This window comes from Ostrinia furnacalis, unplaced genomic scaffold, assembly GCF_004193835.3.
Source record: "Ostrinia furnacalis isolate ACB-3 unplaced genomic scaffold, ASM419383v2 OfSCF2663, whole genome shotgun sequence".
NCBI lineage: Eukaryota > Metazoa > Arthropoda > Insecta > Lepidoptera > Crambidae > Ostrinia > Ostrinia furnacalis.
The window spans coordinates 191,836-205,763 of NW_021132902.1; the positions used below are offsets into that span (position 1 = coordinate 191,836).

Here is a 13,928-nt window from a genome sequence, read left to right on the forward strand (position 1 = left end):
GTGGTTTGCAATTTATACATAAATTATTGAAATTGAAAATGAATTCATTAATTTATTATAGATAATCTTTTATGTTTACTTCACAAACGGTAAATAGAAAATAAGTTCATAGATAAACAGCTCATTTTGAATCTCATTTACTAAAAGCATTTTATTATCTGCAACCAGTTTAATTGATTATTAAGTTAATTAACAGAAATTTTATAATAATATGATTTAGAGCCACATGATTTTCTAAGCGAATGTGACGACGGCCATGATAACGACATTGAATCTAAGATGCTTTTTTCACATTTAATCACATTCTGAAAATTTGATGCTTGTACCTAAATAATGAATAAACCTCGACAACAGATTACAAAATCGAAAATTGCCGTTCTCTTGGACATCACGTTAACATAATGTGCTTTGCAATTATCTTATAAATTATTTTTGTCTCGTATGTAAATTATATTTAAAAAATACATTACCATAAGTCATGAAAATATTCTTTACAAAAATCACCTTTGTGGGTGAAGGCTGCGCGTACGCATTAGAGACGATTAGCGCAGCGCTCGTTATGTCGCGGTCGTCATGCGATCCGTTCGGATTAGCGATTACTCGATAATTATCGTCTATTGTCTCCGATGATTGAGGTTGTTGACTGTTGATCTTGCTGATTGGTATGGCACGAAAGTTGCGCAAAATCACAATTAATAACATAGTTTTATTTTGACAGTGTCAAAACTGAAGCAATAGCAATACACACTTAGGAGGAGGGTTTCATCTGATGGCCATGAATCTAATTTTACGCATTGCTTAATGCATTAAAATCAGTTACAATTACTCGTATATGGTAAACATTATCTTTTAGACGTTTGTCATCTATTGAAAATAAAGAGTTTTTTTAAAACTTCACCTATTTAAATTAAAACAGTAAGACACGGGTCTTAACGCGACGTTTATTAATGAGTTACATTATGTACTCATAATGTTTAAAAACTTCACCTATTTAGTCAAAATCTGCAATATCAACCCTTTCTTCGTTTCAGGAGGCGTCCGGCGGACCACGACCCAGAGTAGCGTCAACGCGACAAGAGACTCACAGCTGCTGTCCGTGCTCGCTGCCAGAAGGAGACAGCTGCTCAGCGGCAGGCTGGCCACACACATCAACACTCTGGCCTCGTTGGCGCACAAGGCTAATAAGTAAGGACCATCTTTCTTTATTTTTCAGCAAAGATAAGCACCACATTACATAGTGTTCCCGACCCCCATGGTTATCTTTAACAACACGTGTCGATGACTGCTTATATTTGCCCCACAGCTTTGGTTAATTTTATTCTTGTTTTATAATGTGTATACCCTTCAAAATATAAACTTTCTTATTTTTTGTTTTCCAGAACCAACACCACGTTTGCCCAGTTAGAAATACGTGACGCTAATGGCTCTACAGTGAAGAAGATAACTCTAGACAACTCAAACAATGAACCAACCCCAACGCTGAAACTAATCACCACCGACGGTTCGAAGGAGATCCGACAAACGGTCAAACCGCACGAAATAAGGCATCTGTTTGTTCCCAAAGGATATCAAGAAAACAGAAACAGAGCCGGTTTTATGAACAATCGAAGAAAAGATTTACTTAATAATACCAAAACTACGCCAGTATCTGAATCAGTCACCGAAAATGGAGTAGTTTATGTACCACCGGAGAAACTAGAAGGACTTGACAAAGAAGTTGAGTTAGACCCTGAAGAAGAATTTCAAGTAGATGAATCTAATCACGGACTATATTTACTCAATTATTCAGATACTGAAAATGTTACTCAAAACATAAATCTCAACAAAACAACAAGTAGTAATGAAGTGAGTGACAATATAACCAATATAGTAACCACAACACCAATCAGCAGCCAACTAAAAGAAGTAACAACAGAAATTCAAAACGTCAGCACGGAAGAAAAACCAGAAACTAATACAATAGCAAATAGCACCGACGCGAAAAATACAAAACTTATAAAAGTTGAAAATGAAAAAGATAAAGAAAATCATACTTTGTTTATGTCTGATGAGATTTATAACCATTTTCGGCCTCTTGAATCTGAACTGCCTGCTGAAGACATGGCGCCATTCATTTTCTTTGGGCAAAAACTTGGTGGACAAATAATTAATGACAATTTAACAAATTCACCATCTCTATCAGCATCAACAAAGTCAGTGAATTTTATATTAGCTCCTACAGAAAAAAGAAAGTTCAACTCAAGGTACTCAGCTACAGAGAAATATAGGAATACCAGCGCGGACGAAGAAGAAATAAATGAAGATATGGATGTCTCTGTAGTAAAAAATATCATAGAGAAAAACAAAATTAGAAACACAGTCAAAGGTCCAGCACCAGCTAGACATGTAGGCTTGGTAAATGCTTATAAAAAATATTCAAGCACTACTCAAGCAACGACGAAGGCTCAAAATATAGCGCAACTAAATGTTACTGATCCTATAATACAAAATGTCACACCAAGTACCTTAGATAAAACAAAAGATAGTAATCGTACTAATAGCACAACTTTAGCTAAAGATGTAGTTAATAAAACAAATGTTACCCAATTATCAAAGGATATTAGTTTAAGTAACAAAACAACTACACCTGCTCCCAGAAATTTTACTAGAAATTACTACAATATAAGAAGGCGACCAGCTAGAGTGACGGCTTCATCAAGCACAGAAAATCCATTTGTAGCCGTGAACACTACTACTGAAAAAGCATCAACATCTGTCTACACTGCAGTTGTGACATCAGTATCGATCACGTCATCTATGAAAGGAAAAAATCTGACGGATTCATTAAATAAAGATGACAACAGCACGGTTGCCGAAAGTATTGAAACAAAAACGAACGTAACAACGCCTAAAGCTATTGTATTAAATGATACTGATACAACCACCCAATCGATTGCCACACAATCGCCTTCAACTACTACTACGACAGCTCCAACGACAACTACAGCTCGACCGCAAAGGCACAGAATCAGAATACGAACCACGACAACCGAAAGTTCTATCAATGCAAGTCCTAGTCCGAATCCGGTGACTTATAAACCACCAGATTTGCCTCAAGCAAGCGAACTATCGACTAGGAATACTGAATTGAAAAGAGAACCAACTAAACTGCCAGAGCGGTTAGCTAATTTATATCGACAAAACGCTTACGATAACTCGACTGGTACAGCGATAAGACCTAAGAATATTCTACGAAGACGACGACCTACGACTACGACTAGCACCTCTACGACCACATCGACCACGCCTATACCAATTTTGAGTTCAAGTGATACAACACCTTTACTTTCCTTACCACCTTCCACTTCCCCCATTCCACCAAGCACAATCCAAACTCAAGTTACAGAAACAATTGAAACTACATTCAAACCTTTTATTGTCACTTCCCGAACATCATCTGAATCTAAATCCAAACCAGTCCTTATTCCTAAAGACTTCACTACTTCTAACGAATCAACACCAACTGTAAATACAACTAAAGATGATGTTGATGAAGATCCAATTACGCAGAACGAGGAAGTGGTGATAGAAGCCGAGAAGACGTACACGGCTTCTTATGTGTTAGCTGGACTGGGTTTCCTTCCAGTGGCGGCTATAATTATATTTGTGTTAAGAAATGTATTGAATAAGAAGACCAAAGAACTAGACACGGAGTACGAAGGGTACTTCGACGACGGAGACATCAAGAAGGAGTCGCAGATCACTCCGGTGGCGCGGCCGCCGCTGCCGACGCCGACCATGCCTGACCAAAAGTGGGAGTTCCCTCGAAATAAGTTGAGGTTACAAACATTGCTGGGTCAAGGTAACTTCGGGCAGGTGAGTCAAATTTTATGATGATAATNTCAACGTGAAATTGTGAACTATGTCAGTTTATAATATAACGCGTTAGATTGTAAACTAACTGTGGGTTAGGTTATGTTAGATTGTAATTTAACTACGTCAGATTATAATCTGACGGAATTCACAATTTTACGGTGATTTTTAAGGTGTTTGTTATAGGTTTTTATGCGGTGCGTATCCCACGCACACTATAAAGTTTTTATGTGATAAACCGATATCCACGCGGGTGAAGCCGTAGGCAAAAGCTAGTGTAATAATAAAAAAATAACTACATAATTCACTTGAATTTTGAACATTAGAGAAATGAAAAATGTAACTTTACGAATTGTTATGTGTACAATTTCAAACCTTTACCCTCCTAAGGTGTGGAAAGCCGAAGCCGACGACCTGAGCGGGCACGACGGGCTGACGCGGCTGGTGGCCGTGAAGAGCATCAAGGAGACCGCCTCGCAGAAGGAGAAGCAGGAGCTGCTGCACGAAATCTACATCATGCAGAAGATCGGCACGCATCCGAACGTCGTCACGCTGCTGGCATGCTGCACTGAACAAGGTATTAATCAAGTGATTAATGTAGTAGTAGCCGTGTGATACCAGACTTCATTGGACCATCTGCACATTCCCTGTGGATATCCTAAAAGGTGACCGAATAAAGGAGATATTAGCAAACATCAAGCCACTTTTCTACTGGCCAACGTGATGTGTTAGTCAAATCCTGCAGTGGAGATTAAATGATCTGATGATGCACATAACTTATCTATTGAGACATACCTAGCACGTTACATAAAAAAGTGTATTAACTATAGTCTGGGCTGTGAGCACGTAGAATTTTAATTATGTTGCTGTCGCGCTCGCACACTCATTGCGGGCGCTCGTCGCACAGTCGCGACAGCAATATAATAACGCGCGAGCGATAAGGATGGGTAGCTTAGGGTCATTGGACAAAATTCTACGTGCTCACAGACCGGGCTTTATTTGTATCTGCTAAATTAGAGGGTCGTATTACTAAAGTAGAGAGACTAGCCCCCGGTTTGTAAATTGAGAATTTTGAAGTAGATGAGCATGCTCAAGATACAAATCCCAATTCAGAAGCATGGCCTAATTGACCTGATGACGATGATAACGTTTTATCCCCGATATTTGCTCTCATTCCAGAACCCTACCTCCTAATAATGGAGTACGTGATGTGCGGCAAGCTGCTGACGTATCTGCGCGAGCGCCGATCGCGGCCAGATCGCTTCAGCGGCAGCGGCGCGCTTACGTCGCGGGACCTCACAGTCTTCGCGTATTGTGTNATGATAATAATTATGAAGATTCCTTAATCCTATCGTATCGTACTAAAGCTATAAATGAACGTTTGTTAGTAGGATGGTTTTTATATCGGTTTTTAAATACAGATATGCAGGCTATCAAGTTTTTTTTTGTGATAAACCGAAATTCATGCTGGTGAAGCCGTAGGCAAAAGTTACTGAAATAATAAAAATGTAACTCGAATACTTACATTAGAGCAGTGTTTTTCAACCTGTGGGTCGCGAACCCCTGGGGGGTGGCGAAGCCTTTATAGGGGGGTCGTGAAGCCTCTATAGGAGGGTCGTGAGAGGTCGTAAAAACTACCTCAGTAAAAATAAAACATAAAGTTTTAAAGAAAGATTTATCCGAAATCTAATTATGCAAATTGTGTAGATTATGGACTGTGAAGTTTTCTCGGACCCTACAACATCTTTGTAACATTATAAAAAAAACATACACTTGAATTGAGAACCTCCTCTTTTTTGAAGTCGTTTAAAAATGCATGAAAAAAGTAAACGATCGCAAAACATTTTTTTATACTAGGGGGGTCGCGTCATGAAAAAGGTTGAAAAACACTGCATTAGAGAAATGAAAAATGTGAATGTAATATTGTAACTTAACGAAATTCAAACCTTACCCTTACCAAACCCTCCAAAGGTATGGAAGGCCGAAGCCGACGACCTGAGCGGGCACGACGGGCTGACGCGGCTGGTGGCCGTGAAGAGCATCAAGGAGACCGCCTCGCAGAAGGAGAAGCAGGAACTTCTGCACGAGATCTACATCATGCAGAAGATCGGCACGCATCCGAACGTCGTCACGCTACTGGCCTGCTGCACTGAACAAGGTATTAATCAAGTGATTAATGTAGTAGTAGCCGTGTGACTCCAGTCTTCATAGGACCATCTGCACATTTCCTGTGGGTATTCTAAAAGGTGACCGAATAAAGGAGATATTAGCAAACATCAAGCCACTTTTCTACTGGCCAACGTGATGTGTTAGTCAAATCCTGCAGTGGAGATTAAATGATCTGATGATGCACATAACTTATCCATTGAGATATAGTATACGTATACGTGCTAGGCACGTTACATAAAAAAGTGTATTATCTATAGTCTGGTCTGTGAGCATGTAGAATTTTAATTTTGTTGCTGTCGCGCTCGCACACTCATTGCGGGCGCTCGTCGCAGTCGCGACAGCAATATAATTACGCGCGAGCGATAAGGATGGGTAGCTTGGGGTCATTGGACAAAATTGTACGTGCTCACAGACCGGGCTTTATTTGTATCTGCTAAATTAGAGGGTCGTATTACTGAAGTAGAGAGACTAGCCCCCTGTTTCTGTATTGAGATTATTGAGCACGCTCAAGCTAAAAATCTGAATTCAAAAACCTAACTGACCTGATGACGATGATAACGTTTTATCCCCGATATTTGCTCTTATTCCAGAACCCTACCTCCTGATAATGGAGTACGTGATGTGCGGCAAGCTGCTGACGTATCTGCGCGAGCGCCGGTCGCGGCCCGACCGCTTTAGCGGCAGCGGCGCACTCACCTCGCGGGACCTTACTGTCTTCGCCTATTGTGTGGCGAGGGGCATGGACTACATCGCTTCTAAGGGGGTCAGTGGGATTTGCCTTTAAAACTTCCTTAATATTACATTATTTAATGTTCAGACGATTGAGGAAACTTTGCTAATTGGAGATTTCAGACCTACTTTGAAATTTACATTTTTTCAGATGGCATGGTCATGACCTGATGACCCCATGTTTTATTTTTAAGAACCAAAAAGACTTTCTAGATGGGAATAAAGTCCAAAGTATTTTAAACTTTGTTCAAAATACCGAAGACTCCGCTTGGAAAAAAGTCTTGAATCTGTCAGTAATAGAGGCTGAAATTATTCAACATCCTATACATTTTGTCGCGGGTTTTGGATTACAAAATTCCAGCGTACGGTTCATTTTATGCTTCTATGGGGATTTACTTCTAACCAATGACATACTATAAACACATCTTAGCTTCTAACCCTAAAAATATTTTCTTATTAACAAAACCATTTGCTGTAAAACTGAAACTCACTTCATTTCCTTCCAGATCGTCCACCGCGACTTAGCAGCGCGCAACGTATTGGTCGACCACAACAAGCTGTGCAAGATCGCCGACTTCGGCATGTCTCGGTGCGCCGGCGCCGCCGCGCGCGCCGCTCGCTCCGCGCTGCCTGTCAGGTGGATGGCGCCTGAAGCGTTACTGTATAACGTGTACAGCCATCATACTGATGTGTGGGCCTTCGGGATTCTTCTGTGGGAGATAGTTACGCTAGGTTAGTATACGAGTATTCCTAAACTAAGTAGCGCCCTGCCTGTGCGCTTGTTTAGCGCTGCCTATGAGATGGATGGCGTATAAAACACTGCTGTACAACGTGTACAGTCATCATACTGATGTGTGGGCGTTCGGGATTCTTTTGTGGGAGATTGTGACGCTAGGTCAGTATAAGATTATTCCTAAATTAAATAACATCCTGCCAGAGTGCTCGTTTAGCGCTGCCTATGAGATGGATGGCGTATAAAATACTGATGTATAACGTGTACAGCCATCATACTGATGTGTGGGCATTCGGGATTCTTCTGTGGGAAATAGTGACGCTAGGTTAGTATACGAATATTCTTTAATCAAATAGCGCCCTGCTAGCACGCTCGTTAAGCGTTGCCTGTCAGATGGATGGTGCCCAAGGCGTTACTGTATAACGTGTACAGCCATCATACTGATGTGTGGGCGTTCGGGATTCTTCTGTGGGAGATAGTTACGCTAGGTCAGTATAAGATTATTCCTAAATTAAATAACATCCTGCCAGCGTGCTCGTTTAATAATAATAATAAATACACTTTATTGCACACCAAAGATAAGAACAGAAAGAAGTTTAGCGCTGCCTATGAGATGGATGGCGTATAAAACACTCGTTCGGCGTTCGGGATTCTTCTGTGGGAGATAGTGACGCTAGGTTAGTATACGAGTATTCCTAAATTAAGTAGCGCCCTGCCTGTGTGCTTGTTTAGCGCTGCCAATTAGATGGATGGCGCCTGAGGCACTCCTGTATAACGTGTACAGCCATCATACTGATGTGTGGGCCTTCGGGATTCTTCTGTGGGAAATAGTGACGCTAGGTTAGTATACGAATATTCTTTAATCAAATAGCGCCCTGCTAGCACGCTCGTTAAGCGCTGCCTGTCAGATGGATGGCGCCTGAAGCGTTACTGTATAACGTGTACAGCCATCATACTGATGTGTGGGCATTCGGGATTCTTCTGTGGGAAATAGTTACGCTAGGTTAGTATGCCAATATTCTTTAATCAAATAGCGCCCTGCTAGCACGATCGTTTAGCGCTGCCTATGAGATGGATGGCGTATAAAACACTGTTGTACAACGTGTACAGCCATCATACTGATGTGTGGGCGTTCGGGATTCTTCTGTGGGAGATAGTGACGCTAGGTTAGTATACGAGTATTCCTAAATTAAGTAGCGCTCTGCTTGCGCCTCGTTTAGCGCTGCCTATGAGATGGATGGCGCCTGAGGCACTCCTGTATAACGTGTACAGCCATCATACTGATGTGTGGGCATTCGGGATTCTTCTGTGGGAAATAGTGACGCTAGGTTAGTATACGAATATTCTTTAATCAAATAGCGCCCTGCTAGCACGCTCGTTAAGCGCTGCCTGTCAGATGGATGGCGCCTGAAGCGTTACTGTATAACGTGTACAGCCATCATACTGATGTGTGGGCATTCGGGATTCTTCTGTGGGAAATAGTGACACTAGGTTAGTATACGAATATTCTTTAATCAAATAGCGCCCTGCTAGCACGCTCGTTAAGCGCTGCCTGTCAGATGGATGGCGCCTGAAGCACTGCTGTATAACGTGTACAGCCATCATACTGATGTGTGGGCCTTCGGGATTCTGCTGTGGGAGATAGTTACGCTAGGTCAGTATAAGATTATTCCTAAATTAAGTAGCCCCCTGCCTGTGTGCTTGTTTAGCGCTGCCTGTCAAATGGATGGCGCCTGAAGCACTGCTGTATAACGTGTACAGCCATCATACTGATGTGTGGGCCTTCGGGATTCTTCTGTGGGAAATAGTGACGCTAGGTTAGTATACGAGTATTCCTAAATTAAGTAGCGCCCTGCCTGTGCGCTTGTTAAGCGCTGCCTGTCAGATGGATGGCGCCTGAGGCGTTACTGTATAACGTGTACAGCCAGGATTACTAATGTTTGGCCAAAAAACGTTTCCCAAATTATCACATCGCAAACAACGTTTCGCAAATTTTCATTTGGCAAATTCTCATTTGGCAAAACAACTTATTGCAAACTTTTAATTCGCAAATGTCGTTTTTGGCATATTATTGTTTNTACATTATACGCCCAAAAATTAGAGTTTACTTGTTCTTTACTACCATGGTAACTATACTAAAAAATCCAATGGTATTTACATCCCAATTTTCACGATAAATTCTGTTTAGCTTATCAAATATGATGGGTCGTAAAGGCACTTTTTTTGGGAATTTCGACAAACTAAATATACAGATCGATAGAGAATTAAATTCTGAGTAAATTTGTATAAATAACTCATTTTCGGTATTTTGTCCTTTACGACCTTTGAGCCCAGAGGTATCGATATACATCTAATCTTTGCTTAACTAGCAGCCCATTCAGAACTTATTATGTGCTAAAACACCTGGGGTTTGTAAACCTGTGTCATGAATGAGCGAGCAGAGTTTATGACGTCTATAAAATTGTCACTTCAGACGACTTAGACCCAGAACAGACGGTGAGACGCAACTGCAACGAAACTGCAAATTTCTGATGATTGTTATGGATGAAACTGAAACTGAAAGTTTGAAACTGGTCGCGTCATGTGTGGTCTCTCAACGGACGCTATGGCAGAAACTTAGACGCAACTCAACTGTAACTAGGTAGGGCCTGAGGGAAAATATGCAAACATCAATTCATTGTATAAGATGACTAGCGGCCGCCCGCGACTTCGTACGCGTGAATCCCGTTTTTCCCGCTAATTCCCGTTCCCGTGGGAATTTCGGGAATTCCTTTCTTAGTGCACCTCTACGGTACCTAAGCTACGTCCCTTCCAAATTTCAAGTGCCTACGTTTAGCCGTTTAGGCTGTGCGTTGATCTGTCAGTCAGTCAGTCAGTTTCTCCTTTTATATATTTAGATGAACCGCTCTTCAAGAGAAGACCACACCCAACCGTCACCCTCTCTGATAGGCTGCTTTCACCACCGGAATGTCCTTTTCAATAAATATCCAGGCTTATTAACGTAAAAAGACGATTAGCGGACAAATAATTATTTGACAACAACAGGTCTCCCCAAACCGTATGGCTAGCGTCAAGAATATAGGCTATATCATCTACTCACTTCTGGTAAATTAGAGAGTTTCGTGCTTCTGCAGCGAAAACAATGATCTAATGATATTTCACAAATTAATTTCATATCATCCTTCCATTCCAGGGTCAACGCCCTACGCTGCCATGTCTGGCCGCGAGGTGCTAGCAGCAGTAACAGAGGGCTACCGTCTAGAGCGGCCTCCTCATTGCAAGCCACAGTTATACCGCGCCATGCATTCTTGCTGGCACGCCGACCCGTCCCAGCGACCCACCTTCGCTGCCCTCAAGGCACAGTTAGCAGAACTGCTGGATAATGAACCCTCTGAAGGAAATTACGTGGACCTGGACTCGTTCTACCAGGAGTCGTCGGTGTATAGCGACCCGTCGGCTATCATCAATGATGATGAGGGACTGTCGGCGGAGTATGATAGGGAGAGAAGGGTGTTTAGAGAGTGAGTATTGAGTTCTTTAGTACAGTCAAACATATTTTAAAAAATCCAATGAGCTGTAACGCGTTTGAACTGCAAGAGTAAGATTGAGTATGACTTGGGGTGAGCATGACGATTTGACGGTGCTGCAAAAAAATGCTGACTTCTGCAAAACAGCACAAGTTTGTTAGTAGTTTAGGACTAGATGCCGCAAAAATAAAATAACCCAGAATAAAAAAATTGAAAACAATATTATACCTACGAGTACTGAGGTTTAGAGGTAGCCTTTGAAATGTAGGCCACTTCAAGCTGGTAATTTATTGCGTCTCGTTTAACCTACAAAACAAACTAAAAGAATTCCCTTTTTACAGATTGACCAAAGGCCCAGCCAAGTTCGAGAACCGAGCGTTCAACTTCCGGGACGAGGAGCTCCGCAACAAATTCGGCATCGGGACACCGAGGATGGGCGGCTTCGGCATTCGGGACGTCCCGTTCAACGACCGAAACTTCTCCGACGGAGAATTCAACGAACGCACTTTCCCCGAAAATTTCAGTGACCCTAACTTCACAGAGAGAAAAGATGGGAAACTTTCCACCTCCAGTTTTCACAGAGAAAGGGAACGAGAAAACCCTTTAGTCAGTAGGAACAGTTTCAATGGCTTCCCGCGAATTGGGACGAGGGACAGCCATTTCCAAATGACTCCTGACGGTAGAAATAAGAGAGTGTCAGAATTTGAGTGCGACATTTAGTATGGTTGCTTTAATTGCGGTATTTAAAAGTTCGCCTGATGTGGTTTTTGAAAGAGTGACTACCAGCTGTACGTTTGCAGTTGGTGTGTTAGCTAAGAAAACCAGTTTGTTCAGAGATTTTATTGTTGAATGCCATGCGTTTATTGGGATAAAATTCTTTGATTTGATGTTGATTGGCGAACGATTGGTTGTGCTCTGTGACAAGTTTGGGTGTAGCCATATGACGCGTTGTGTTTCGGTGTGCCTAAGTTCAGCTGAGAAAAGACCAGCGATTTAGAGAACTGGGGAATTAACTTTAGTTAAAGGAAGAAAAAGCGCTTACTATGGGCCTCATAAGAAGGCTCAAGGTCACCCAAAGGGCGATGGAGCGGGCTATGCTCGGAGTTTCCCTGCGTGATCGAATCAGAAATGAGGAGTTCCGCAGGAGAACCAAAGTAACCGACATAGCTCGCAGAATTGCCAAAATCAAGTGGCAGTGGGCGGGGCACATAGCTCGTAGAGATGATGGCCGTTGGGGCAGAAAAGTTCTCGAGTGGCGAACACGGGCTGGAAGACGTAGCGTGGGCAGGTCTCCCACTAGGTGGACCGACGATCTGGTAAAGGTCGCGGGAAGAGCCTGGATGCGGGCAGCGCAGGACCGTTCATTGTGGAAAACCTTGGGGGAGGCCTTTGTCCAGCAGTGGACGTCATTTGGCTGAAAAAAGAAAAAAAAAAGGAAGAAGCAGGCTTCTGGGTGTATCCCTAGAAAACTGCGCCACACCGCACCGCGTCGCGTGGCCGCACCGTTAGATTTATCTTCCCAAAACACAAGCACTGGTGTAGAGTTGATTATTTTCTCACGTTCTGGCGGCACCGTGTGACATGACAGTTAGGCTTTAAGTTTCAATTTCAATCGAATTGAAATTCTGTAACTTACAAGTTAGTGTTGATATTTTTGTACATATTTTGTTAATTTATAACAGTATTTGAGTTTCATGTTATCGCACAGATGTATTGTAAATAATGTAGGTAATGAAAGAACTGTTTAAATGTATATATTGAGGAACTGTTTACGTATGAATAGTTTATGTAAAAGAAAGTTATTTACATGTTGAATGCAAGTTATACTACATATTTTATATACTAATTGCCTTTCGTTTTGCCTCACTAAACACATTTGTTACAAAACCAAAAGGCGTAATACACCTATACCTAAAATATATGGTCTGGCACATCAAAGTAAATATTGGGCACCTTATTTAGTTGTGATAGGTGTGGTTTTGCAATAAAAATGTTAACTTTGATGTGCTGACGGCTGTACTTATTTTTTGTATTTTTATGGAGGGATCGTAATGGTGCTATATTCTATGAAATAGTGTTATTGTAAATATCAAAGTTTAATTTCAATTTTCACGTCCATATTTTTTCTTAGCCTTTGTGTCTCAGTTCAATATTACTTTCTAGTCTTTAAAATGTAGGATATAATTGGATTTTGTAAGACCTGATTTAGTTATAAGTGTAAAAGATCTATTTTATTATAAATATAGTGATTTCTTAAAAATTATACTTGTGTATTATTAAATCCTTATCGCGTTGATGTCAATTATTATTTACGTCCCAAATAAACTTGATAAACTTGCATACAAATAAATGATTTCATTTGATTTGATTGCATTGGATACCTTCAATCCGTAGGAAGAAAATGGTCTTATCACTAACAACTATTATTTAAATAAATAGATATCATTTACATTTATTTGACAAAACCTCAAGTGCCTGTAAGTAAGTAGACAGCGGGAGTTGTTAGTTAAAAAAATCGGATTGTCACTCGATCTTTGGGGGACTTAAGGACAAGAGTGGTCCACGTTGGCTAATATAATCAAGGACATATTCACGCATTCTAGTAACTCAGTACTAAGTAATGCCTAAACTACCGTAACATTACATAAGATTAAAATCACAAAAAATATGTGAAATAGTTACTGTTAGTCAATGTAAAAATTACATAATTCTGAAACTAACCGCCACAGCAAAAGCCGTGGAAGAATGCAGTAACTGCGAAACGAGAATTTAATAATTTCTTAACTAACGTCAAATAATAAATCAAAATTCCTGTTCATCTTGTTACTCAATTCAATTTCAGTTTCCCAACATGGTCTGTGACTCTTATTTATGAAGTCGTAAGATTGAATTTACAATGATTTTCTTAAACTACAGAA

The 13,928-nt window shown here is 41.0% G+C and overlaps 1 protein-coding gene across 4 annotated transcripts; it reads left to right on the forward strand.

The window, feature by feature from the left end:
* Window positions 1-1,382: 1,382 nt before the first annotated feature.
* On the forward strand, window positions 1,383-12,137 carry LOC114356123 (ephrin type-A receptor 2). Of its 4 annotated transcripts, none has more exons than XM_028309216.1 (7): window positions 1,383-3,855; window positions 4,243-4,429; window positions 5,032-5,162; window positions 6,743-6,784; window positions 7,257-7,482; window positions 10,677-11,004; window positions 11,352-12,137. In XM_028309216.1, exons 1-7 carry the CDS (start codon window positions 1,597-1,599, stop codon window positions 11,728-11,730), a joined length of 3,552 nt encoding a protein of 1,183 aa, XP_028165017.1. In that variant the 5' UTR covers window positions 1,383-1,596; the 3' UTR covers window positions 11,731-12,137. The 4 variants fall into 4 exon arrangements, with proteins under 4 accessions (XP_028165017.1, XP_028165019.1, XP_028165018.1 ...); XM_028309218.1 differs by lacking the exon at window positions 5,032-5,162 and adding an exon at window positions 8,392-8,486 and having other exon boundaries at window positions 6,612-6,784; window positions 7,257-7,387; XM_028309217.1 differs by lacking the exons at window positions 4,243-4,429; window positions 5,032-5,162 and adding an exon at window positions 5,824-6,010 and having other exon boundaries at window positions 6,612-6,784.
* The last annotated feature ends 1,791 nt before the right edge of the window (window positions 12,138-13,928 follow it).

Bases quoted from the DNA above. Each gene is read 5' to 3' on its own strand.
- LOC114356123 (XM_028309216.1), top strand. From the start codon at position 1,597: ATGAACAATCGAAGAAAAGATTTACTTAATAATACCAAAACTACGCCA. The intron at 6,785-7,256 runs GTCAGTGGGATT...ATTTCCTTCCAG, and splicing joins ACTACATCGCTTCTAAGGGG to ATCGTCCACCGCGACTTAGC. The intron at 7,483-10,676 runs GTTAGTATACGA...CTTCCATTCCAG, and splicing joins GTGGGAGATAGTTACGCTAG to GGTCAACGCCCTACGCTGCC.